The sequence below is a fragment of the Natrix helvetica genome (assembly GCF_964273705.1).
Source record: "Natrix helvetica genome assembly, chromosome: 4".
NCBI lineage: Eukaryota > Metazoa > Chordata > Lepidosauria > Squamata > Natricidae > Natrix > Natrix helvetica.
The window spans coordinates 159,967,640-159,993,073 of NC_138550.1; the positions used below are offsets into that span (position 1 = coordinate 159,967,640).

Consider the following 25,434-nt stretch of genomic DNA (forward strand, 5'->3'; position numbering starts at 1 on the left):
CACAAGTCTTAAAGTTCCCAAGTTTGGACACTCCTGAGTTAAACGAATCCAGCTTACGCCATTGATTTTGCTTGCCAGAAGATGGCTGAGAAAGTTGCCATTGGCCACCACACCCTGGGATGCTGCAACTGTTGTAAATGCACGCCATTTGTCAAGTACCCAATTTCAGAACACATGACAGGGGGAAGGTTGCAACAATTGTAAGTGCGAGGGCCAGTTGTTACGTTACTTTTTTCAGTGCTGCTGTAATGTCAAACATCGTCACTGATTAAACGGTTGTAAGTCAAAAATTATCTGTATATTTATTTTGGGGTTCACACCATAGATTAGGGGTGTCAAACTCAATTTCATTGAGAGCTGCATCGTGGTTGTGTTTGACTTTGGGGAGTCGAGGTGGGCATGGCCAGCTCAACATCACTGGTGTCGGGGGGCAGCTGTGGTGGGCCGAACGCTCTGCCAATGAAAATGGGCTCCTGTTTCCTGCTGCGATGGTCTCCTGCAGCCCTGCATTCCTCTGCCAGTGAAAACAGAGCTCGGGAGGGACACCCATGGCCCTTGAAAGCTTTGGTTTTTTGCTGGCAGAGGCACCACGGGCCAGTCCTTCATTGTTTCCAGGGAGGCAGATCTAAGCACCCCACAGGCTGGATCTGGCCCCCGAGTTTGACACCCCTGCCATTGATTAAACCAGTGATGGCGAACCTATGGCACGCGTGCCACAGGTGGCACGCAGAGCCATTTGTCAGGGCACACGAGGCGCTGCCCTGTCAGCTGAGTTCACCCTTTTTAAAAGGCATTTTTTGCCCTCCCCAGGGTCCAGAGGCTCTATAGGAGCCGGGGGGGGCAAAAATAGCCTTGCCCGCCCCCCCGGAGGCCCTCCGGAGGCTTGATGAGCTTCCCTGACACCTTCGGATCGCTCAAAATGACCCTCCGAGCAAACCAGAAGTCACTTCCTGTTTGCTCGGAGGATCGTTTTGAGTGCTCCGAAGGCTTCAGGGACCGTCCGGAGGCTTCCCTGACGCCTCTGGAGGGCGTCCGGGGGGCGGGGGAGGCTGTTTTTGCCCTCCCCAGGCTCCTATAAAGCCTCTGGAGCCTGGGGAGGGCGAAAAAAGCATGTAAAAATGGGGGGGTCACGCCTGTAGTGTGCGCATGCGCACTGGGGGGTCATGCATTGCATTATGGGTGTGGCACACCCGCACACGACCCCCCCTGCGCTCCCCCCACTTATGGCACGCAAGCCAAAAAAGGTTCACCATTGCTGGATTAAACTGTAAGTAACCAAACATGTTACACTTTTGCACAAAAGGTCTATCACCATCTTTATCTCTCTCTGTACCTCTTTGTCTCTCTCCTCTCTCTCTAGCTTTCTTTCTCTTTCTCTCTCTTTCTGTCTCCACCTCCACTTCTATCTCTACCTCCATTTCCATTCCCACCTCCTCCTCCACCTCCCCTTCCACCCTACACCATCCTGAACCAATGGCTGTTCACCTCCACCTCTATCTTTCACTCTAAGTTTAGCCTGTGGTGCAAAGGCATCTCTTAAGTCTTCATCTGACCTAGCTAAGCATGGGCAACTTTTCGCAGGGCCACATTTAGCCTCTGGAGGTCACCTGCTGATGACAAAGAAAGACTGTTGTCCCTGGAGAAAAGAAGGAAAACCCTACATCTGACTTAATTAAACCATAATTTATTAAAAAGGGTGACCGCCACACCTTCCATATATTTCAGTTTTCCTTCTCTGATTCCATCCAAGATGGCTGGGGTTGGGGTGGGGGCAACTTTTGGTGGCAGCTTTCAGCTTTCATTAAGCTTTCAGGATCACAGATCTCGGGATCTGCACCCTTCGTGTCTGAAGGAATCTTATAAAAGGTAAATGTGCTAGTCGTTCCTGACTCTAGGGGGCGGTGCTCATCTCCGTTTCAAAGCCGAAGAGCCAGTGCTGTCTGAAGACATCTCCGTGGTCATATGGCTGGCATGACTAAATGCTGAAGGCGCACAGAATGCTGTTACCTTCCCACCAAAGGGGGTCCCTATTTTTCTCCTTGCATTTTTACATGCTTTCGAACTGCTAGGTTGGCAGAAGCTGGGACAAGTAACGGGAGCTCACTCTGTTACTCGGCGCTAGGGATTCGAACCACCGAACTGCTCACTTTTCTGATTGACAAGCTCAGGGTCTTAGCCACCACGTCCCTTATAAGGAGTCTTAATAGTTCCATCTTTGAGAGATGGGAAGAAAGGGAAGGGGGAATTTAGAAGTGAAACCCGCCACCATTTGGTCTTTGCTAATCAACGGTCCCTGCAAGTCAATCTGAGATGGCAAAAGTCAATCTATCAAGACCCAGCTACCTTATGTTCCAGGCCAGAGTCTTTAAACATCAGGGAAAAAGGCTTGATATGCTCTCTTCGCAACTTATCGCCACTCCGCAAGTCGATGGTGTGTTCTATTCGCTTGTTAATTTCCTCAGGCCCAGACTGGACATGCAAAGCTTGTGCAAGATGGTTTGGAAGTAGATTTATTGAATTTCTTGTTAGGGCAGCCAGAGTCTAGGGGAAAGCACATGCAAAAAGAATAAACCGGCTAGTCCCCTTGTGGGTTAAAAGAATGCAAAATGTTCTGTTCTTTTCAATGATCAAGTTGCACTGCAAACTGTTAAACAGCATCCCATGCAATTCATTCATCCAGCCATCTGAATGTTTTAGGAGGAGGAGGAGGAAGAGGAGGAGGCTCAGCTAGCAAAGGGTATCTGAGAACAAGCCAACTCTCAGGGTGGCATCTTTTCAAGTGGTCTCAAGCCTCTTGGTTTGCCTGCTTAACATTCATCTTCCCAATCATTGCTTTAAAAGAGAGAATGAAGTTGGGTATGGAATGGGAAAACTCACTTTGGCCAACTAGCCATGGTGAACATGTCATGGGCAACTCACCATGGTGAACTTGTCATCGTCAACTCACCGTGGTCAACTCATTATGGCCAACTTGCCATGGTGAACTTCCCAGGGCCAACTTGTCATGGTGAACTCATCATGACCAACTCACCATGGTGAATTCATCACGTCCAACTCACCATGGTGAACTCACGGTGGGCAACTCACCATGGTGAACTCACCGTGGCCGCAAGATACCTTGCCGTGGGGCAATTTGCTGCAGGACAATTCAACAATTCAACTTAATTATTTAAATGTTTGTCATTTGCATTTGCTTTTGTCCCTCCTTTTGCATTCTTTCTGGTATGATTCTATTCCAACATTTCTTCGAAATTAGTGCAATTCTTGTCCTACAGAAAGTTGGTGGTGGTGGGTTGTCCTGCAATGAGTTGGCCACAGTAAGTTAACCTATGAAATTCACTGCAATGTTGTTCAAAGCAGGACACCTATCATGGGCTTTTTCTTATCCAATTAACAATCACACTTAGTGCTAAGACTTATATACCACTTCACAGTGCTTTACAGTCCTCTCTAAGAAGTTTACAGAATCAGCATATTCTCCCCCCCCCCCTCCAATCACCTGGTTCCTCATTTTACTGACCTCTGAAGGATGGAAGGTTGAGCCTGGTGAGGCTCGAACTGCCGAACGGCAAGCAACCAGCAGTCAGCAGAAGTAGTCTGTAGTACTGCATTCTAACCACTGCATCACCATGGCTTATATTATAAAGGAGTATATGATGAACATGAACACATGATCCCAGGAAGAAAAGGACTGTATCCACGTTAGAACTGGCTACATCACCCCAAATCTTTGATCAGTCATTTGGTGGGATTCATGCTGACATATCTGCCCTGCCCTGGACACAAGAAGAACTCTGGTGCTCTCTGAGCTTTGTGGTGTGCTTGCAGACATTTCATTACCTGACTAGGTAACATCATCATTTCTAGGAGTGTGAAGTTTGTTCCCTGTTTCTATGCAGCAAGGTGAAGGCAAAGGTTCCCCTGGCATATAATGTGCTAGTCATTCCTGACTCTAGGGGCTGGTGCTCATCTCCGTGTCAAAGTTGAAGAACTAGTGCAGTCCGAAGATGTCTCCGTGGTCATGTGGTCTGCATGACTAAGCACCAGAGGCACACAGAACGCTATTGCCTTCCCACTAAAGGTAATCCCTATTTTTCTACTTGCATTTTTACATGCTTTCGAACTGCTAGGTTGGCAGACTCTGGGACAAGTAACGGGAGCACATGTTAAAATATTCATGACTGGGAGAGACATGGGAACAAGGTCAGCCAATGAATAGGCACAGCAACTAAGTCAGCCAATGGGAGCTTTAACAGATCTGTGCAGAGAATTGAAACATAAACTTAAGTAAGAAGTCTGGGCGTGGCTTAGCTGTCATCTTCTCACATTTTTCTTCTCACCTGGATTAAGCAATCTTTTCTTCAAGGGTCCTGCTCCCCCACCCCCATTTTTTGTTTTTTAAAAGAGATTGGACAATCATTTCTCTGACATGGTATAGTGTCTCCTGTTTGAGCAGGGGGTTGGACTAGAAGACCTCCAAGGTCCCTTCCGACTCTGTTATTCTGTTCTGTTAAAAAATGCTTCAAACTGGATCTTGGCTGATTTGCACATCTCTGCTAATTATGCACAGCCAATGCCTGCTGAAATTCTCCATTCCACACATTTATTAGAAGTATGCCGCTTTTTAAGCCATGCTTCTGGCTAGGGTTTATTTCCATATTATACATAATGTTTTTCTGAGTATAAATGACTTCTGTGTAACTCCAAATAAATAAATTAAAAAGTAGAAGAAGAAGGGATGAGTGGGAAAGAGAGGAGTTATGCTTGTAAAAACATCTAGAACAGCATTATCTTCTTCTTTCTTTCTTTATATATATAAAAATGGCTGTTTGTGTGTGTGTGTGTGTGTGTGTTCCAGCATAACAATACAATACAATAGTAGAGTTGGAAGGGACCTTGGAGGTCTTCTAGTCCAACCCCCTGCCTAGGCAGGAAACCCTATACCACTTCAGACAAATAGCTATCCAACATCTTCTTAAAGACTTCCAGTGTTGGGGCATTCACAACTTCTGGAGGCATGCTGTTCCACTGATTAATTGTTCTCACTGTCAGGAAATTTCTCCTCAGTTCTAAGTTGCTTCTCTCCTTGATTAGTTTCCACCCATTGCTTCTTGTTCTACCCTCAGGTGCTTTGGAGAATAGTTTGACTCCCTCTTCTTTGTGGCAACCTCTGAGATATTGGAACAATGCTATCATGTCTCCCCTAGTCCTTCTTTCTCTTAAGCTAAACATACCCAATCCCTGCAACCGTTCTTCATATGTTTTAGTCTCCAGTCCCCTAATCATCTTTGTTGCTCTTCTCTGCACTCTTTCTAGAGTCTCCACATCTTTTTTACATCGTGGCGACCAGAACTGAATGCAGTATTCCAAGTGTGGCCTTACCAAGGCATTATAAAGTGGTATTAACACTTCACGTGATCTTGATTCTATCCCTCTGTTGATGCAGCCTAGAACTGTGTTGGCTTTTTTTGGCAGCTGCTGCACACTGCTGGCTCATATTTAAATGGTTGTTCACTAGGACTCCAAGATCCCTTTCACAGTTACTACTACTGAGCAAGGTATCACCTATACTGTACCTGTGCATTCCGTTTTTGTTGCCTAAATGTAGAACCTTACTCTTTTCACCATTGAATTTCATTTTATTAGATAGTGCCCAATGTTCAAGTTTGTCAAGATCCTTCTGTATCTTAAGCCTATCTTCTGGAGTGTTGGCTATTCCTGCCAGCTTGGTATCATCTGCAAATTTGATGAGTTCCCCATTTATTCCCTCATCCAAATCATTGATGAAGATGTTGAAGAGTACTGGGCCTAAAACAAAGCCTTGGGGTACTCCACTGCATACTTCCCTCCATGTAGATGCAGTTCCATTGAGAACTGTTGGAATGCCTTGAGCAATTTCAACCAAACTTGGTACAGAGATCACTTACTCTCTGGAGACAAATACTGTGGGGATAAGACACCCCTAACACTTCCCGGGGTGTGTGTTCTGTTAAGATACAGCCTGTTGTGCCGTACAATGGCTTCTACTGTATTGCCGTAAAATGGCTTCTACTGTACAGTGCAGTGGAGTTGCCATGGAAATGGCTTCACAGTACTCCACAAGGGGGTTCCCTTTGGTAAGATGGAAAATCCAACATTAGAAATTACATTTGGTCCAGACATCCCCCCCCCCCATAAATAAATACCCGGGTTATCAGACAGTAGCTTTATAAAATGAGGGAGGGGGGAGAATATTGGTAGCTCAGGGTTGAACTGTAGAATCCTTGGTGTTCTCTGTGCTTTGTTGCTTTCTTGCAGACTGATAATGTTACCAACTGGGTAATGAAACATCTAAAAGAAAACATCCAAACTCAGAGAGCAACAAGATCTGCAGGAAATGAGAGAGAGCCATTGCATTTAAGGTTTCAAAACAAAAAACAAAAAAGCCCCCATACAGCATGCTTTTGTTCCTTCAAAATGTTTAAACGCCAGGGCATGACAGCTTCTCAAGAGCGACTTGAAGGAATGAGGCAAAAACTCAGACTGATTAATACCGATCTTTTGAAGGCAGGATGTTACAAAAACTCCTATATTACTTGTTCCATGTGGTGATGTCCATTTGAAGATATGATGAATAGAATGTTTCATAAGGAAAGAAGATGGTTCCATTCTGACACCATCTTTGAATCCTTTTAAACTTTTTCAGATTTGCTTCAAGGATCAGCAAGTTCTACTTGCAAATAAATGTGCAAAAGCATCCCAACTTTAAACTATTTCTTACTTTCACAAATTCTGACTCCACCAAACTAATACGCGTTTAATACAGAGAGGCAGATTACAAATGCACCTTGACCCTAAAGTAAAGGTAAAGGTTCCCCTCGCACATATGTGCTAGTGGTTCCTGACTCTAGGGGGCGGTGCTCAACTCCATTTTAAAGCCGAAGAGCCAGCGCCGTCCATCTCCGTGGTCATGTGGCCAGCATGACTCACCGCTGAAGGTGCATGGAACACTGTTACCTTCCTACCAAAGGTGGTTCCTATTTTTCTACTTGTATTTTTTACGTGCTTTCGAACTGCTAGGTTGGCAGAAGCTGGGACAAGTAACGGGAGCTCACTCCGTTACGCAGCGCTAGAGATTCGAACCGCCAAACTGCCGACCTTTCTGATTGACAAGCTCAGCATCTTAGCCACTGAGCCACCGTGTCTCCATACCTTGACCCTAACTACATCAATAAAGTAGTCCTTTGAAGGTCTATTAACAGGTTGAAAGCCTTCCTTAATTGTTTGGCCTCCAGAAACTGTCATTCAGAGGAAGAATCTCTTTGAACATGGAGGAGGTATTTATCATCCTCGCTAAAACTACTGATCAATCTACTCTTCAAGAGAATATTTGCAGCTCAGGGTTGAGATGAGAGATCCTTGGCAGTCTCTGAACTTGGCTGTTTTCCTGCAGGTGTTTCATTACCAAGCTACGTAAGACTGTCTCTCCTAGCACTGGTGATGTTATCTACTTTGGATAATAAAACATCTGCAACAAAACAAGCAAGGTCAGAGGGCATCAAGGACCCCTCAAAGCCACTCCCTTGACTCATTAATGTAATGGCCATCAGCACATCACAGGGCAATAAATTCCATCAATAATTCTATATAGAAACACAATAAATATTTATTTTGTGATGAATCCCTTTGCGTGGTTCTTTCACTTGAGAGACCTCAAGCCCTGGAGTTAGAAGGGGAGGTCACTGCCTATCTCAGGCTTGTAAGCTGCCTTTTGACTCTTTGACTGTGTAATCCCTTCCCTTAGTTTGGGGTAGAGTCGGGCAATTGGATGGAGTTGAGCATTTTCTGCCTGGATGCCTTTTCTGACATCTATGCAGAGTTCACATCAGATATTTTTTTTTTACGCCCTGCCACCACCTAGGATTGAACTCTCCACTTTCCGAGTGGGAGGCAAGCATCTTGGCCACTATGCCACTCCGTCTCAGGCTTGTAAATAAGTCCATACAATTGAGTAGCCTGCCTAGAGATGAGCAAAGATGGCCAGAACCTCTGTCTCCATTTCTTGTTGGAAGCAGAGAATGAAGGCAATATTTAGTAATGTCTCCATCAAGAAATTTCTTCTCATCGAAGGAAAGGGAACAAGAAATGATATTCAATTATTTTTGAGTCTGCAGAAATACCATCTCAAGAAAATAAAAAATTAAGAGTGGGAAGAGACCTACAACAATAGAAAAAGAAAGAAAGAGAGGAGGAGAGGAGAAGAGAGGAAGCGGAGGGAAGGAAGAAAGAGGAAAGGAGAGGAAGTTTGGAAGGGAGGGAAAGAGAAGGAGAGAGGGCAAGAAGGGGAAGAGGAAGAGAGGGGTAGGGGAGAGGTAAGGGAAGAAGGAAAGGAAAGGAGAGAGGAAGGAAGGAAGTAGAGAAGGGAGGGAGGGAGAAAAGAAAGGGAAAAGAAGGTGGTGTCAAAACAGGCGAGGGATGATAAACAAAGAAACCCAAACGGTATGTTATAACCCTGTAAATGGAATGACAAATGTATAAGAATGACGAATGTAAAAAAGAATAATAACTATGTGAATGTATACCTATAGAGATATATAAAGAACATAGAGAACAAAAAATAAAAATAAATTTTAAAAAAGGAAATTTCTTCCCATCCACTTCTTCTTCCTCCTTTCTCTTTACCGACCATCATTATATCATCTTCCAGCATAAACCTTAACCACTAATTCTCAATCGTAGCATCTTTAAGCTGTATGGATTTCAACTCCCTGAATTCCTTAGCCAGCATGCTGGCTGGAGAATTCCGGAAGTTAAAGTCCATAAAGCTTGAACTTCCCAACATTGAGAAACACTAGCTTGAGCCATCCCCACTGAAAATGAAGGTTTCAAAAGCTAGGGCTTTCCAACTTGTAGAATTTCAACCCACATCACCTTTAGTCAGCATGGCCAAGAGTGATAAATCTCAAAGTTGCTTTTTTCAAGAGGCAACTGGGCTCTCTTTGTTTCTACAGATATCCTTTACAGATGAACAAAGCTGGAAGGGACCTTGTAGGTTATCTAGTCCACCCCCCCAAGCAGGAGACCCTACCCCATTTTGACAGATGGCAGTCCAGTCTCTTCTTGAAAGCTTCCAGTGATGAAGTTCCCACAACTTCTGAATGCAAACTGTTCCATTGGTTGATTGTTCCTTCAGAAATTTTATCCTTATTTTCAGGTTGAATCTCTCCTTGTTCAGTTTCCATCCATTATTCCTTGTTTGGCCTTCAGGTGCTTTGGAAAACAGGTTGACCCCTTCCTCTCTGTGGCAGCCCCTCAAATATTAGAACACTACTATCACGTCTCCCCTGGTCCTTCTCTTCACTAGACTAGCCATGCCCAGTTGCTGTAACCATTCTTCATATGTTTTAGTCTCCAGTCCCCTAATCATCCTAGTTGCTCTTCTCTACACTTTTTCTAGAGTCTCAACAACTTTTTTACAGTGTGGTGACCAAAACTGGATGCAGCATTCTAGGTGTGGTCTTACTAAGGCTTTCTAGCGTGATATTGCATTGGCTTCACACTGTTGATTCATATTGGATTGGTTGTCCATTAAGGCTCCAAGATTCCTCTCACAGTTACTGCTATTAAGCCTGGTTTCACCGAATCTACATGTGTACTTTTGGTTTTTCTTGGATGAGAAGTGAAACGTCTTCAAGGAACAACAAAGAAAGTCCACTTGCCTCTTGAAAAAAAGCAACTTTGGAACAACCATCACCTGGATGACTGATAATTTCCCTAAACAACAGTGATAAATGATGAGAACTGACAGAACTCATCAGAAACAACAGAAACAACAACAACACTGATCCTAAAATCACACTATTTCATTATTGTCCTTCCACTGCAGTTCTTACATGGAAACACATTTTGCTGTGAACTACAGTTCTTTGATTTTCCCCCCACTGCCGACGTTAAAAATTATGCTTCATAGCCACAAAGAAGACTGTGCGCCTCAGCATATTTGCACACACCCTATAGATTTCACATATCCCATGTGTATGTTCGACCTGCTATAAAAGGAAGTCCTTGAGCAATACTGGGACAAAGTATCACTACTATTTTTACAGTGTCATTTGCTCCTAACCGTTAACCCTGATTTCAATCAAATTTTCCACACTACAGTACCAGCAGGAGGAGTTTATGCATTGTAAAGGACACAAGCATAGAATAATGAATAATAATGAACCCTATATGAACATCAGATTTGAGCATGGATGAGTCTTTCATGCAGGTATCTTATTAGAATTGCTAAATAATGTTCCTGCTTTCAGCTGCATAGCCGTGTAGATCTACGAAGTGGATTTTTCAACTTTGCAGGAAAAAGGTGGGCTCTTTTTAATGTGATTTGCATCCCAACTGTGTTCCTGTAATGAATGGTATGTGGGACCTTGGGAGACAGGAGAAATGGTCCTCGGGAGACAGAAGGAAGACTCTGGTCTAGTGAAGAGAAGGACCAGGGGAGACATGATAGCAGTGTTCCAATATTTGAGGGGCTGCCACAGAGAGGAGGGGATCAAGCTATTTTCCAAGGCACCTGAAGGCCAGACAAGGAATAATGGATGGAAACCGAACAAAGAGAGAGATTCAACCTAGAAATAAGGAGAAATTTTCTGACAGTGAGAGCAATCAACCCATGGAACAGAAGTTGCCTTCGGAAGTTGTAGGAGATTCATCAGAGGTGAATGTACATGAGTGACACCAAGTTGGCCACACCCACTCAGTCATATGACCCCCACCTAGCCATGCCCACAGAACCAGTAATAAAAAAAAATGAAACCCACCCCTGAGTCTATTCTGTTCTGTTCTATTCTATTCTGATGTTCAGATGAATGCGCCTAATCAGAGGTAGGGAGAATATCATGATCCCTACACAATAACATAATGACCCCAAAGAACTCAGTCTGATCTAACACCCAGGGATGCTAGGATATAAAAAGGGGGAGAACCCAATATATCCCTGAAGTCTTAAAGGAAAACCACGAGACAAAGGAAATAGGTCAGGCATAGTAAGATTACCAGAAGTAGGAAGCATTAATAGGAACCATTTATATTCTGTTTCATGCCTTGCAAATGAAGGTGTCTGCAAATCAGCAGACAAAATTGCCCAGCAATCTGTTCTCAATTTTCTCCACTTTTATAATATCTAATTACAGTAAACCACGCTCAATGCAGGAAGCCAGTAAGGAGAGTTGGTCACACATAGAATGAAAAGGAATCCAAACAGATTCCTGGAAAGAAAGAAAAAATGAACCTGGGATAAATCCGGATCCAAGTCCACTCTCAGTTATGGATGTTTCACGGATCATTTTTGATCAGTTCAACTCTTGGGGGTCTTCAGATCTATCTCACAGGGGTTTTTTTTATGGAGAAAAGTAGGAGGAGATGTGCCATTTTGAGCTCCTAAGAGAAAGCTGGGATAGGATAAATATCTTACAGAGTAAGATTTTTGTTGTTTTTAATTAGGAATGCCACATGGAAAACCGTCTGTAAATGACCTGAGGTTTTCCCCACCCAAATCAAAACCCAAAGTTCATGTCCCCCAGGTCACACATCCAATAACATGGTCCAAACTGTCTGGTTTGGTTCTGCAACCCAACAAGACTGACACAGACTTCAGAGGATAATCAGAACTTCAGAAACCAATCTGCCTTCCATTGAGGACCTGTATACTGCAGGAGTCAAAAAGAGGGCTGTGAACATAAATTGTTTCAACTTCTACCCTCAGAACAAGGCTATAGGGCACTGCACACCAGAACAACTAGACACAAGGACAGTTTTTCCCCGAATCACATCACTCTGCTAAACAACTAATTCCCACAACACTTTCAAATTATTTACTAAGTCTGCATTACTATTGCGATTAATCTTCTCATCATTCCTATCACCCATCTCCTTCCACATGTCCTTCCCCCAGCTGGCTGGGGGATTCTGGGAGTTGAAGTCCACAGGACTTAAAGTCACCAAGTTTGAGAAACACTGCTTTAGAAGATCAGGTTGCAAGCAATGCTCTGTGTTATCCTAAAAATGCCATTTACTATCATTTCCCCTCCCCCAAGCAACTTTTAGAAACCTGCTTTTTAAACTTAGTCATCCTTCGGCTCAACATCTTTATCCTATTTTTAAACTCTGGGATTATTTTAATTATAATTCTCTTTGGAGCGATATTTTTTTTATTATTTTTAGCTATTTTGAACACCATTTTTTGGCATCAAGGGGAGCAGAATTTCCATAAAGTATAGTACTACAGTATTCCTATTTTTATTTTTCTCAAATAGGCATGCGTAGGATTTGCACGGAGGTATACAAGGGAGGAATAAATCCTGCTGAAATGCAATTTCTAAATTACAACTTCAGTTTTGATTTCTAACAGAAATAGCAGAATAGTAGATAGTGGGGATGTTCAAAAGAGCACAACCTCTTTCTAAAATATTCCAGAGAAATTTTCCCACCAAAAATGGGCCAGTCTAAATATTCCATGATCCTTCATCCAATTTGAAGCCATGTAGACAGAGTATAGTTAACAGATTCCTGTACACACAACAATTGTGGTCATCCAACACACTATAAATTGTAAATTTGGACTCACAAGGCCCAAATGCTCTATTTAGGGAACCCTAACCCTAACCTAACAGGTTGGCTCAATGGCTAAGATGCTGAGTTTGTCGATCAGAAAGGTTGGTAGTTCAGCGGTTCGAATCCCTAGCACTGCGTAATGGTGTGAGCTCCCGTTACTTGTCCCAGCTTCTGCCAACCTAGCACTTCGAAAGCATATAAAAATGCAAGTAGAAAAATAGGGACCACCTTTGGTGGGAAGGTAACCGCGTTCTGTGCGTCTTCGGCATTAAGTCATGCCGGCCACATGACCACGGAGATGTCTTTGGACAGTGCTGGCTCTTTGGCTTTGAAATGGAGATGAGCACTGCCCCCTAGAGTCAGAAATGACATGGACTCTATTCTGATTTTAAAAACAGCTCTATTCTGATTTTAAAAACAACAACAATTGGAGCACCTTTTGAACACTATTGGCATTGACAAATTGACCATCAATTGCAAAAGGCAGTTTACTCAGAACAGCTTACATCCTGTGACAATATCTGTAATACCATCAAACATCCACATTTACAGTACCTATCCTACGTCTTTGGGAAGGACTCAATAGGCGGACAAAAATGCCAAATTCAGTCTGAACTTCTAGCTGTCTGTGTGACATACTATAACAATTACTTAAACATCCACTTCTGCCTATCTCAGGTCCTTGGGAAGGACTCGATAAGTGGACAAAAATGCTGAATCCAGTCTAATCACCTGGCTGACTGTATGATTAACCATACATAAATATCTTCAGTGTATACACCCACTCATTTGTAGGAGATGACCAGGCTGAGCTGGGAGGAGGGGGTTAAATGCATCATAAGTCACGAGTCCCTGCGCACCCGCAAAAGAGCTAAGTCCAGCCCACTTTGAATGCCTCTCTTATCTCCTGCTCATTTCCCTTGACTGTTAATAGTTCAGATTCTTGTAGAGAGCTTAAACTTGCAATAAATCTTTATATTCATTCATTTGAACTGCCCAAATCTCCTGATTTACTTGGCATTTAATATCATTTTCCCAAATCATTCTAGTGGCCAACAGAGATAGTAATACCAATATTAGCATAAATACAGAACAAAAATAAATAATTACATGACAAAAATAAAAAAAGAATGGTAGTAGAAGACAGCCGTTGAAAATAAATATATAATTGTATTATAATGAAATATAATTATGTTATAATTAATTAAATAGAATTAGATATTGTATAATAATAACTATAACTCACAGGGCCATCTAACCTCTGAACCTGTGTGCCTAGGAGAAGAGCAAGTCTTAAGGTCTTCTGAATGACCACCAAGATTGGGGTCAACCTAATCTCAGGGGAAAATCGTATTCCAAAGGACCGTGGGTTGATAGACAAGCCATCTGTAGCCTATTACACACAAACCTAGCCAGTATTTTCCCTGTCAGATTACCGTTTAGTTTCTAACATAAATCAGGAGAAGCAACCCATTGTGTCATGACTTGACAAAATCAAAGGCAGGAAGTGTTCATAAGTGATTGAACAGAAGCAAAGCCCTCCCTTGGCTGAAGTAATGAGTAAATAAATCCCTGTATGAGGTGGGAAAATCTTCTGAATGCAGAGACAAAGAGCATGCAAATAATGCTTTGTCTCCACATATGTAAATAACTCTTTGTCTTTTATCGCAGAGAGGTGATCCTTTTTAGAAATCTGGATGGACCCCCAGAAACGATGAAAATCAGCTTGATGTGAGGACCAGGTTAGCCAAGATAAACTGACATTTATTTTTATATTTAACTAGCTTCGCTATGAAACCATGTGATCGGGCTTGATAAATTGACACTTAAAGCTTGAAAATTAATGAGTAGTTATGATTGGGCTTGATACTTTGACACTTAAAGATAAATCAGAGTGTGTTAATATAAGGCAACTGGCAGTTGAAACAGAGTTCTTTTCCAGTGGGGAGGGGGTGTAGAATGTCGAAACTCCCAGCCCGCAGGCCAGATGAGTCACACACTCACTCCTGGTTTAGCAAAGGGGTAGCATCAGACGTATTAATATAAGGCAACTGGCAGTTGTAACAGAGCTCCTTTCAGGTGGGGAGGGGGAATAGAAGGTCTAACTCCTTAGAGCATGTTCATATAATACTGTATAAGAAATATTAATGATCAGATGGTTATTTTAAAAAGTCCTTTCTTAGCAAGCACCTAGAAGCCAAGAGGAACATACGTGCCAAATTTCAGGTTTGTACGCTTATGGTTCTGGAGATTTCGTGATGAGTGAGTGGTATTTGGCTTTTATATATATATAGATGGCAGGGATTGGCTTGTTTTTCCCACCTCCTACTCTACATATTGTAACATAATTTTTCTTAATTACTGGAAACGGTTGAGAATCCTGATTCATTGTAATGGGTATTAATATGATGAAAAAAATGGATGACCAATGTGCCCCATTGTTGTGCTGCAACTGCCTCCCATTGCTACCTGCATGTTGACATCGCAACACAGGTAGGAAAGGGGTGGAGTTTGCAAGGCAATAACACGATGCTCGTTTTGTCAAGTGTCTCTCCTCAGCCCCCCCTGAGGATCTTCATGATACTGCATTGCAGGGAAGTGTTCAGTTTCCCATCTGCTATCGGGACAGCCTTCACGGGCACTTACCACTTGCCCACCTGGGAAGATTATGGGTGGCTTTGGGACATTTATGTGATAGGGATAGTTAGGAGTTTAAATTGGTATCTCTCTCTCTTTCCATCAATCCAGCTCTCCATCATCTATGTATCTACCTAACCATCTTTCTCCATCCATCTATCCATTCATCCATCCATCCATCCATCCATCCAATGATCCATATCAATCTATCCATCCATCCATCCATCCGTCCGTCCGTCCGTCCATCTGTCTGTCTGTCTCTCCATTCATCTCTCTGTTGGTCTGTCTGTCTCTTCTATCCATCCATCCCTCTGTCCCTTTATGTATCATCTATCTACCTAATCCTCTTTTGTCATCCATCTACCAATCCATCCATCTAGTCATCATGTTCTCTCTCTCTCTGTTTCTCAATCCATCCATCTTCCTCATATCTCTTTATCTATCATCTATCTATCTATCTCCATCCGTCCATTCCTCATTCATGTACCTAACTATTTTTCACAATCCACCCACCCATCAATCCATCCATCCATTTCTATCTACCTAACCATTTCTATCCATCCATCCATCCATTGGTCCACCCATCCATCATCTTTCCTTCCTTCCTTCCTTCTCTCTCTCTCTTTTTCTTTCTTTCTCTCTCTCTCCCTCTCTCTCTTGCATCATCTATCTAAAATATCTATCTCTCTCTTTTCATCCCCCTCTAAATGCTTATCCATCTATCCATCCATCTTCTCTCTCTCTCCTTCTCTCCAGCCATTCCTTCATCTATGTATCTATCTCTCCCTCCCTCCCTCTCCCTCCCTCCCTCCCTCCCTCCCTCCCTCCCTCCCTCCCTCCCTCCCTCCCTCTCTCTCTCTCTCTCTCTCTCTCTCTCTCTCTCTCTCTCTCTCTCAATGAAGCACTGTCAGGCACCCATGGATCCATCAAAGTAAAGAACACAAGTCTAAAACATGCCTAAAATCTACAGCACACCCAACTTCAGAGTCTGGAATGACAAGTCTTCAGCCACTGTGTTTTGATGGTGCCTGCCGCCCATAAAGGCCTCTCGTGCTTTCTGTGGAACAGAACGATGACCTCTGATATGTTTCCAGTTCAATAAACACTCAGAGAAAAGGGGATGTTTGGGTACATAGGTTAATTCTGCCCAGCGGCAGACTTTTTAATTGGCTCTTGTCATTTTGTGGAAAGGCTAAGCAGAAATGTCTTTCCTTGAATATGGAAATGAAGCCAAACCTAGGTGGCAGGTGATATTAAAGAGGAACATTAAACTTACATGCTGCTTTCCCACGATGTTATCAAAAGGCAGCTCGGGGCTCCAGGATCCTTCTGTGAACGTGGCTCCGCTGTTTCTCCTGTCTGAAGAAGGGATCGACTCTTTGACGATGTCTTCGGGCAAAGTCAGCAGGCTTTCCTCGGGTTGCTTGATCAAGTAGGTCTCAATGTTGTGCTTCCTCAAAAATTCATTGCGTTCTTTGCCATGTCCTTCCTCTACATTGTAATCCCCGTTGAGACAATCTAAAGTTGCCTTGGATATGTGGATTCGCCTACACAGAGGGGTAAAGAAGGAGGGAGTGAGTCAAGCTATTCTCCAAAGCACCTGAGGGCAGGACAAGAAGCAACGGGTAGAAACTAATCAAGGAGAAAAGCAACTTGCAACTAAGAAGGAATTTCCTGACAGTTAGAACAATTAATGAGTGGAACAACTTGCCTCCAGAAGTTGTGGGTACTCCAACACTGGAAGTTTTTAAGAAGATGTTGGATAACCATTTGTGTCGGGTTTCCAAAAGATGCCCTAATTGATTCATGAGCCTCAAGCCAAGTTTCAAAAGAAAACCAGTCATTTATTAGGAGCACCATTTCGGCAATACCCTATTGGAGTCAGATCTAAGCCTCATTTGAATTACGGTTGAACTCTCTAAGCCTCATTTGAATTATGGTTGAACTCTACCCCTGTTCCTTCCTCCCCTCAATCTGTGTCATAAATCACATTCTCCAACGAGGTGCCCCCTCACAAGCCTGCTGTAGTAATCTGAGATCCCACTTTAGCTGAAGGTATGCGTGCAATGCATTTCCTCACCATGGCAATTTTATGAGTTGACATTTGTCTGAAGTGGTGTAGGGTTTCCTGCTAGAGGACCTCAAAGGTCCCTTCCAACTATGTTATTTTATAAGGAGCAGAATGGATGGAAGTGAGGCCCAGGTGGGCAATTCTGAGGACCACCAAGGGAACATATTGCAAAATGCTTCCTGTGGCTGAAAAAAGTTTTGCTGTAGGTTCTGTCAGGAGTGGATTTGCATGTTTGGCTCCCAGTGAATCCCTGGGTAGAGTAATACTGTATGTCCTGATAGTCCCCGACTTACAACCATCCATTTAGCAACCATTCAGAGTTACAACAGCACTGGAAAAAGTGACTTATGACCGCTTTTCAAACTTACAGCCGTTGCAGCATCCCCTTGGTCACTTGATCAAAATTCAGATGCTTGGCAACTGGTTCATATTTATGATGGTTGCAGCTTCCCGGGGTCATGCGATCCCCTTTTTCGAACTTCTGACAAGCGAAGCCAATGGGGAAGCCAGATTCACTTAACAACCTAATTTAACAACTGCAGTGATTCATTTAACAACTGTGCCAAGAAAGGTCATAACATCGGCCAAATCTCTCTCTAAGAAATGTCTCACTATGTGACAGAAATTTGGGGTACAATTGTGGTCGTAAGTCAAGGACTACCTCTATGTGCCTACTCAATGTTGATTCCTGGCAGAGCTGGAGGCAGATTCGGACAGTGGGGAGGTTGAGGAGGAACATGGGCCAGTCCTGGAGTCTGGGGAAGGCTCTGATGAGGGCTCTGCGTTGGAGGCAGAGATGGTGCCAGGGCCGTCCAACAGTTATCAGCTGCCTTTGGAACTGGATATCAGTGGGGCAGAAGAACAGCTGGAGCCTGTTCCCGATGTGTGCATGTGCAGAGCTGCCAGGAATAGCTAAGGAACAAGGGCCAACTCGGGAATAAAGGCACAGGTGGATGGTGAATGGCCCTTTCCATAAGAAATAAAGAGGGGTGAAAGGGGAGTGGAGTTTGCAGGAGACAACTTGTTTCTTTAATTAGTGTGACTCTTTGTTCATGACTCTCAGAGACTCCTTGCCAAGTATTTTTTTGTACAGTGTAGTGTTTGGAAGATATCGACCTGGCAGCTCTCCAAGCCTGATAAAGTCTATGGTTGAAAGACTGCTTGCTGGGACTTTGCTGGATGTGAATGAGAGGAATTCACATTAGCTTAATAAAAAGGGGTTTTGTCGGGACCAGGAGTTTGGTTCGTGATTTTGTGAAGCCTAGGTCGGAACACACTGGGAAGTGGTTTGATCTTACCTCCTTTCTAGGGCTGAAAGAGAGAATGACTGGCCCAATTTCACCCAGATGGTTTCGTGCCTAAGTGGGGACTAGAACTCACAAGCTCCTAGTTTCTAGCCTAACAGTAATATTAGCTGATACAGTTAGCATTAATTGTTCTCCTTTAAAAAGAAAAAGCTTCTTTTGGGAAATACAATTTTCTTACAGTGGGGTAAGAAAACACTTGAAGTTTCTTCCTTTTTAAACGGCAAAAATGCCTCACCTGCTAATATTAGATACTCTGAAAAGCAATTTATCCTTTTTTCTTTCAGGACTTCCTGGGCTAATCAAAGAACCACTGGGTTTTTTCCCTCTTTAAATTTTATTTTATTTAAAAAAATGTATAAACACAAAATGAAACCAAACCAAACCAAACAAGACTTCCGCTTCTGGGACCGAATGGTGACGGACGCGTAGTCTGCCGATCGCTCCCTTGGCGGGTTCCGAAAGGAACACAGGAGGCCCGAGCGAAGGGTCTCCTGCCGAAAGGCAGCTTGCTGGGACCTCCCGCAATGGCGGCAGCCAGCGGGGGTGTTTTTACCAGCTTCGCCTAGGCGCCGGGGAGCAGGGGGGGGGAGTGATGTCGCCTCTTCGCCGGATGGCTCTGGGAGGTTTTAAATCGAAGAAGAAGATACAGCCGAAGTGCGGTGAGGGGGGGGGTCTTCCCAAATCTTTTATTGGTTTGCTTATTGGATGGATTGCAGCTTGTTTGGAACTCGGTTTCAATTTTGGAAGAAAAACGATTGGAGGGGGGGGGAGGAATCCACCCCCCTCGGAAAAGCAGCCTTGTAAAATCTCTCTCCATGCAGGAGAGAGAGGGAGTTTAAAAACTACTTTCATGCTCTATTAATAATGGGAAAATAATTTTGGACTGCAATTGCGGGAGAAAGGATGGCTGAACTGGCTCTTCTTTGAACTATGTATGGGGACTTGGGATGTTGTTTCCTGACCGCCTGTGAGGGCTGAGCCAAGATGGCCACTTCCTCCTTCTTCTTCATCCTTACGGAAAAGATTCCTTCCTTGCAAGATTTTATGGCTCTGAACTAGTCTCCACCCCAGAGATCTCTAGGAGCCTCTCTAAAACTTTTTCCCCTTGGACTTGGAACATTTAGACTTATCTAATTGACCTGACTAGAAGATTTATTCTCCTTTGGATTTGTTTGCCTTGTGATCTCTACCGGCTGTGCCCTCCTGCAGACGCCATTTTGAGCAGTCTCTGAGCCTTATGATGGCCCCCCAAAAAGTACCGACTGGCAAGACTTCTTCGGCCCCGACATCGTCTACTTCCAGTCCTGTCACCCATCAATCACAATTGGGGTCTTTTTTACAACCTAAAGCCCCTGAAGGAAGCTCAAAGGATTTATCTACTCAACAGATGCTTCAATCTCTCTTAAAGGGACAGGATGAAATAAAAAAACAACTTGCAGACCTAAACAATCGGCTCGGAGCAACGCAACAACAAGTCACACAAAATGAACAGAGAATAGGTGTACTGGAGGAGGGAGCGGTTGGGGTGAGGGAAGAGGTTAGAGCAATCCAAAGGGGGAGTCTAGAATTTGAAAACCACATGATAAAGAAAGAATTTGAAAGGATGTCTTTTTTCCTTAGGTTTCAAAACCTGGAAGAAGCAGAGGATGAAGATCTTAAGGAGATTATGACCACAATATTAGCTGAATATATTAATAGAGATAAACAACAACTTGGGTGGGATATTGACCTGATTTATAGGATTAACTCAGCATATGCAAGAACACATAATGTTCCAAGGGAAGTTCATGTAAAATTTCTTAGAAAAACCACAAGAGATGAGGTTCTACGAGCGGACCACTAAAATATAAAGATAAAGAAATAACCATTCTTAAACAGATCCCAAAGAAAGTAAGAGATAAGAGGAAGAAATATTCCTCTTTAGCAAAAAAAATTATATGACAAGGGGGTCTGGTTTAAATGGTTGCTACCAGAAGGCATGCTGATTTTTTGGGAGGGCAGTAGAACCAGAATTACTACAGTTATGGAGGCTGAGGCTTTCATGAAGAGGCATAGTGCTCTCCTAGGTGGAATAGGGGATTCTACACAAGAGATGAGGGAGGGAGCGGCTGAGGCGCTGCCAACAGACGGGGGAGGGGGGGAGGAAGCAACAACTAGAAGACTCAGGTCACAAAAATGATTTGAAACATCACTGCAATTGTTGTTACAACGTACTTTTATGAGGTGATACAAAAAAGAAATGATTGAAACATATTGATTATTTGTTAGACCTAGAACTGCTAATACATAATGTTGATGCTTTTTAATATTTTTTTATATGGTAAAAGTAGCGTGATTTGGGAGGACTTTCTTTTTCTCCGCACGATGTAGCTGTCTAAAATTTTTTATATCCCTATTTACCCTTTTTCCTTGAAAAATTTGTAAAAATCAATAAAACTTTACAATATTAAAAAAACCAAACCAAACAAAATATTTTAAAAATGGTGCATGTCCTTGATGGACCAGAGATATTGATTGGGGTAGTTTGTGGTAGGAAGCCATGAAAGACTTTCTGCAAATCATATACAATAACAGACTGTTAACAGAGGATTTAAAATTTGTGAAGAGTATTGTTCCTTTCTAGTGTAGGAAGTCAGCACCCATCCCTCTCCTAGAAAAATGAGATATTTTAGGAAATATTAAAAGGACAGAATATTTCCCCTAAAAAGGAGGCAGAAACACAACCCCTCCCCCCACACCTTTGTTAATGGTCCATTAAGTCTGAGCCAGTCTATTCTACATAACAAAGATCTCCCTCCTTCAGGCAGAGCCATTTCATTGCCCTTCATTGCACCACTCACCAAGTTTCAACCAAACTTAGGACACAGAAAACCTACAAAGCTAGCCATGACCTCTGACAGCAACCAATCAGGATACTCTTCCTGTGCCCCAGGAAGTTCAAAGCCCAGAGAGGGCATAAAACCCAGAGACTCTCAGCGTCTCTTCCCTTTTCACCTGGGAGCTCCAAGGCATGTGATACTGTCCACCATTAAAACCATCTTTCCAAACAGCCTCCATGTTTCCAGTGTCTTTTCCCCCACTTGGAACTGAACCCAGAAGGACATTTCTTCCAACACTAGGAACAATTGGGACCATTTTCTGTATGATGAGCCAAACACGGCTGTTAGAAAGTAGATTAAAAACCGGCATTAAGAGATATTGTGACATGAGGTCTTCCCACTTGCTGTCGATCTTCTAATAGTATGACCGTATTTTTCAGAGTATAAGATGCACCCTTTTCCCTCAAAAAAAGAGGCTGAAAATCTGGGTGCGTCTTATACACTGAATACAGCATTTTTGCCTCCCGAAACCCCGCCCCTTCATCAAAATGGCCATGCACAGCCTTTAGGAGGCTTTCAGAGTGCTCCTGGGGGATGGGGAGGGTAAAATTGAGCAAAAAACATTTTTTGCTCACTTTTGCCCCATCCCCCATCCCCCATGAGCACTCTATAAGCCTCCTAAAGGCTATGCATGTCCTTTTTTTGACCAAAAACGGGCTCATTTTTGTGAAAAATGGGCCATTTTTTGCTCATTTTTACCAGCACCCCCAGGAGCACTCTACAAGCCTCCTAAAGGCTATTCATGCCCTTTAAAAAAAATTTTTTTTGGGAGGTTTGCAGAGTGCAAATATATATATATATATATATATATATATATATATATATATATATATATATATATATATATATATATATATATATATATATATATATATATATATATATATATATATATATATATATATATATATCCTTCCTTTATTATTTTTAGAAATAACTCAAGGCTTTCATGCTTAAGGCAGAACTGCAACTCACTGCCTCCTGGTGTCTAGCCTGGTCCCTTAGCCACTAGATTAAACTGGATTTTTTTTTTCATTCGTGATTTTTATTGGCTTTATTACGATCCTATGTAGATAAGAAGCACTTTTGAACTATGCCTGCATTGCTAGCAGGAACGCTGAAACAGAGCCGGAGGGCGATGTAATTTTGAGCATATGGCAGCTTTCTGCCTGGGTAGTAAGTATTGTTATTATGCTATCAGCATCTTTTGCAGAGAGGCGTTCTTGTTCCAATGACTGCAACATTTCTGATATGCAGAGATCAGTGACACACAGTTGAGTCTGGCCGGCAGGGAGATAAAGGGCTTTGTCCGGAATTATGAAATGCCAGAGAGAAAAATGGATATAACTCTGAACAGAAGATCAAGCAGTCATATGTCTTGACGCTATTATACTTCAGAGCATGATTATAAAATTGTTTGTTTACCCTTGCAGCAAAGCCAGACAAATTTTATATCAGAGCCGTGTTTTTGGTTCTGCAAGCATGGAATTCTAAAGAGAATTTTGCAAACTCTGCTGAAAACATAGGAAGAACAGTGGCAGAAGTTGGATACATCTTGTCTAGTGAAAAGAAAGACTAGGGAGACATGATAGCAGCCTTCCAAGATTTGAAGGGCTGCCACAAAGAAGAGGGAATCAGCTTATTTTCCAAAGCACCAGAAGGCAAGACAAGAAACAAGGGGTGGAAACTAATTAAGGAGAGAAGCAGCCTGGAATGAAGGAGAAACTTCCTAACAGTGACGACAATTAACCAGTGCAATAGTTTGCCTTCGAAAAATTGTGAATGCTCCATCATTAAAGTCTACTAAGAAGGGTCTGGACAGCCATTTGTGTGAAATGATATAGGGTCTTCTGCTTGAGGAAGGGGTTGGACTAGAAGATCTCCAAGATCTCTTCCACTTTGGTGTTCTGTGATGTTCTATGCTGATTTTCTATGATAGTCACTAACTTTCCCGATGAGAAAAGATGTCTAATAAATCCATGGCCCTCTGTGACATGTATATATGTATATGTGTTTTTGTGCATATGTGTATATGTGTATATGTATATATGCCGGTGTGTGTGTGTGTATGTATGTATGTATGTATGTATGTATGTATGTATGTATGTATGTATGTATGTATTTTTGTTACAACCCCTGGTATGCCCAAATATGGGAGGAAGCTCACTACTCCCTCTTTCTGTCCTTCGGCTCATTACAGAAAACCATCCAGGCAGAAAACCATATTTTTATTTTTAATGTTGCCTTTTTATATTTGTATTGTATTTGTGCTGATAAATAAATAAATGGAGACTAGTATAGATCCATTTCAAGCTATTTAGCTCTCATCAGCTAGCCATACCCTTACAGGTTCAAATCCCAGTAAGGGTATGGCTAGCTGATGAGAGCTAAATAGCTTGAAATGGATCTATACTAGTCTCCCTTTATTTATTTATCAGTACAAATACAACACACACACACACACGTGTGTGTGTGTGTGTGTGTGTTGTATTTGTGCTGATAAACAAATAAAGGGAGACTAGTATAGATCTATTTCAAGCTATTTAGCTCTCACAATACATCCATCCATACATACATCCATCCATCCATACATACATACATACATGTATGTATATGTATGTGTGTGTCTGTGTCTGTGTATATATTTATATTGTCTGTAAATACATATATTTACATACACACACAAAGCCATTTCAAGTAGTTCTCGACTTACAAATACTTGCTTAGCAACCATTTGAGGTTACAACAGACTCTTCCAGAAGATACTTACTACAGATAGCTTTCGACGTAAGATCAAAATTCCTGCCCCTAAGCAAGATAAATGTTAAGTGAGTTGTGCTTCATTTTACGACCTTTTTTTAACCATAGCTGCTAAGTGACTCATTGTAATTATTAAGCGAATCATGTGGTCGTTAAGTCAATCTGGGTTCTCCCATTGGCTTTGCTTGTTGGAAGCCAGCTGAGAAGGTTGCGAATGGGGATCACGTCACCCAGGGACAGCGCAACCATCATAAATGATAAATAAGAGCCGTGGTGGCGCAGTGGTTAGAAGGCAGCATTGCAGGCTAATTCAAATCAGTGCCAGCAGTTCGATCCTGACTAGCTCAAGGTTGACTTAGCCTTTCATCCTTCCGAGGTGGGTAAAATGAGGACCCAGATTGTTGGGGGCAATAAGCTGACTCTATAAACTGCTTAGAGAGGCCCGTAAAGCACTGTGAAGCTGTATATAAGTTATTGCTATAAATACATGCCATTTGCCAAGTGCTCAATTTTGATCACATGACCATGGGGATGCTGCAATGGGCATAAATGTGAAAAATGGTCATAAGTCACTTTTTTCCAGTAAACTGGGTAACTTCGAACCATCACTAAACAAATGGTTTATACCTGATTCTGAAATTCTGAGGTGGACAGGTGATCACATTTCAAGCACTTGGTAACTGGCCCACATTTATGGCTGTTCTTAGTGTTCCACAGTCACATGATCATAATTTCCCTTATTATTGACCAGAAATTGGGTTTACTTGTGGTTGTGGTAAACATGCCTCACAGCAAACAATGGGTTTACTTAATTATCTTCTTTTAATGACTCCATAATCCCTTTCTGGGTGGGGTCTGGGCAACTGAATGGAGCTGAGTGTTTACTGGCCAGATGCCCTTCCAGTCGCCAATGCGGAGTTTTGCTCAGCAGATATATTCTCATCGTGCCCAGAGAGAGAAATATCTGCCTCTACCTAGGATTGAACTCTTAGCCTCCTGATTGTGAGGCGAGAGCTCCACCTCTAGGCCACCGCACCACTCAGTGGGTTTACTTAATGAGTGTGGCATTCGTTTAACACCACAAAAACAGGTTGTAAAATCAGAACAATCACAGCCTATAACCATAATGGAAAAGATCCTGTACAGTCATAAGTCAAGAGCTATTTGTAAAGTTCAAGAAGGGAAGCTA

General features: G+C 42.7%; 1 protein-coding gene across 3 annotated transcripts in view; it reads right to left on the reverse strand.

The window, feature by feature from the left end:
* ADCY8 (adenylate cyclase 8) overlaps nucleotides 1-25,434 on the reverse strand; it is a 149,413-nt gene that overhangs the window by 44,039 nt on the left and 79,940 nt on the right. For 2 of the 3 annotated variants that reach the window (XM_081949855.1, XM_081949854.1), the window contains exons 7-8: nucleotides 16,505-16,775; nucleotides 2,344-2,541 (exon numbers count right to left, since the gene is read on the reverse strand). In XM_081949855.1, coding sequence (XP_081805981.1) covers nucleotides 2,344-2,541; nucleotides 16,505-16,775 — 469 coding nt within the window. The remainder of the gene's footprint in view (nucleotides 1-2,343; nucleotides 2,542-16,504; nucleotides 16,776-25,434) is intronic. The other variant, XM_081949856.1, reaches the window with a different exon arrangement.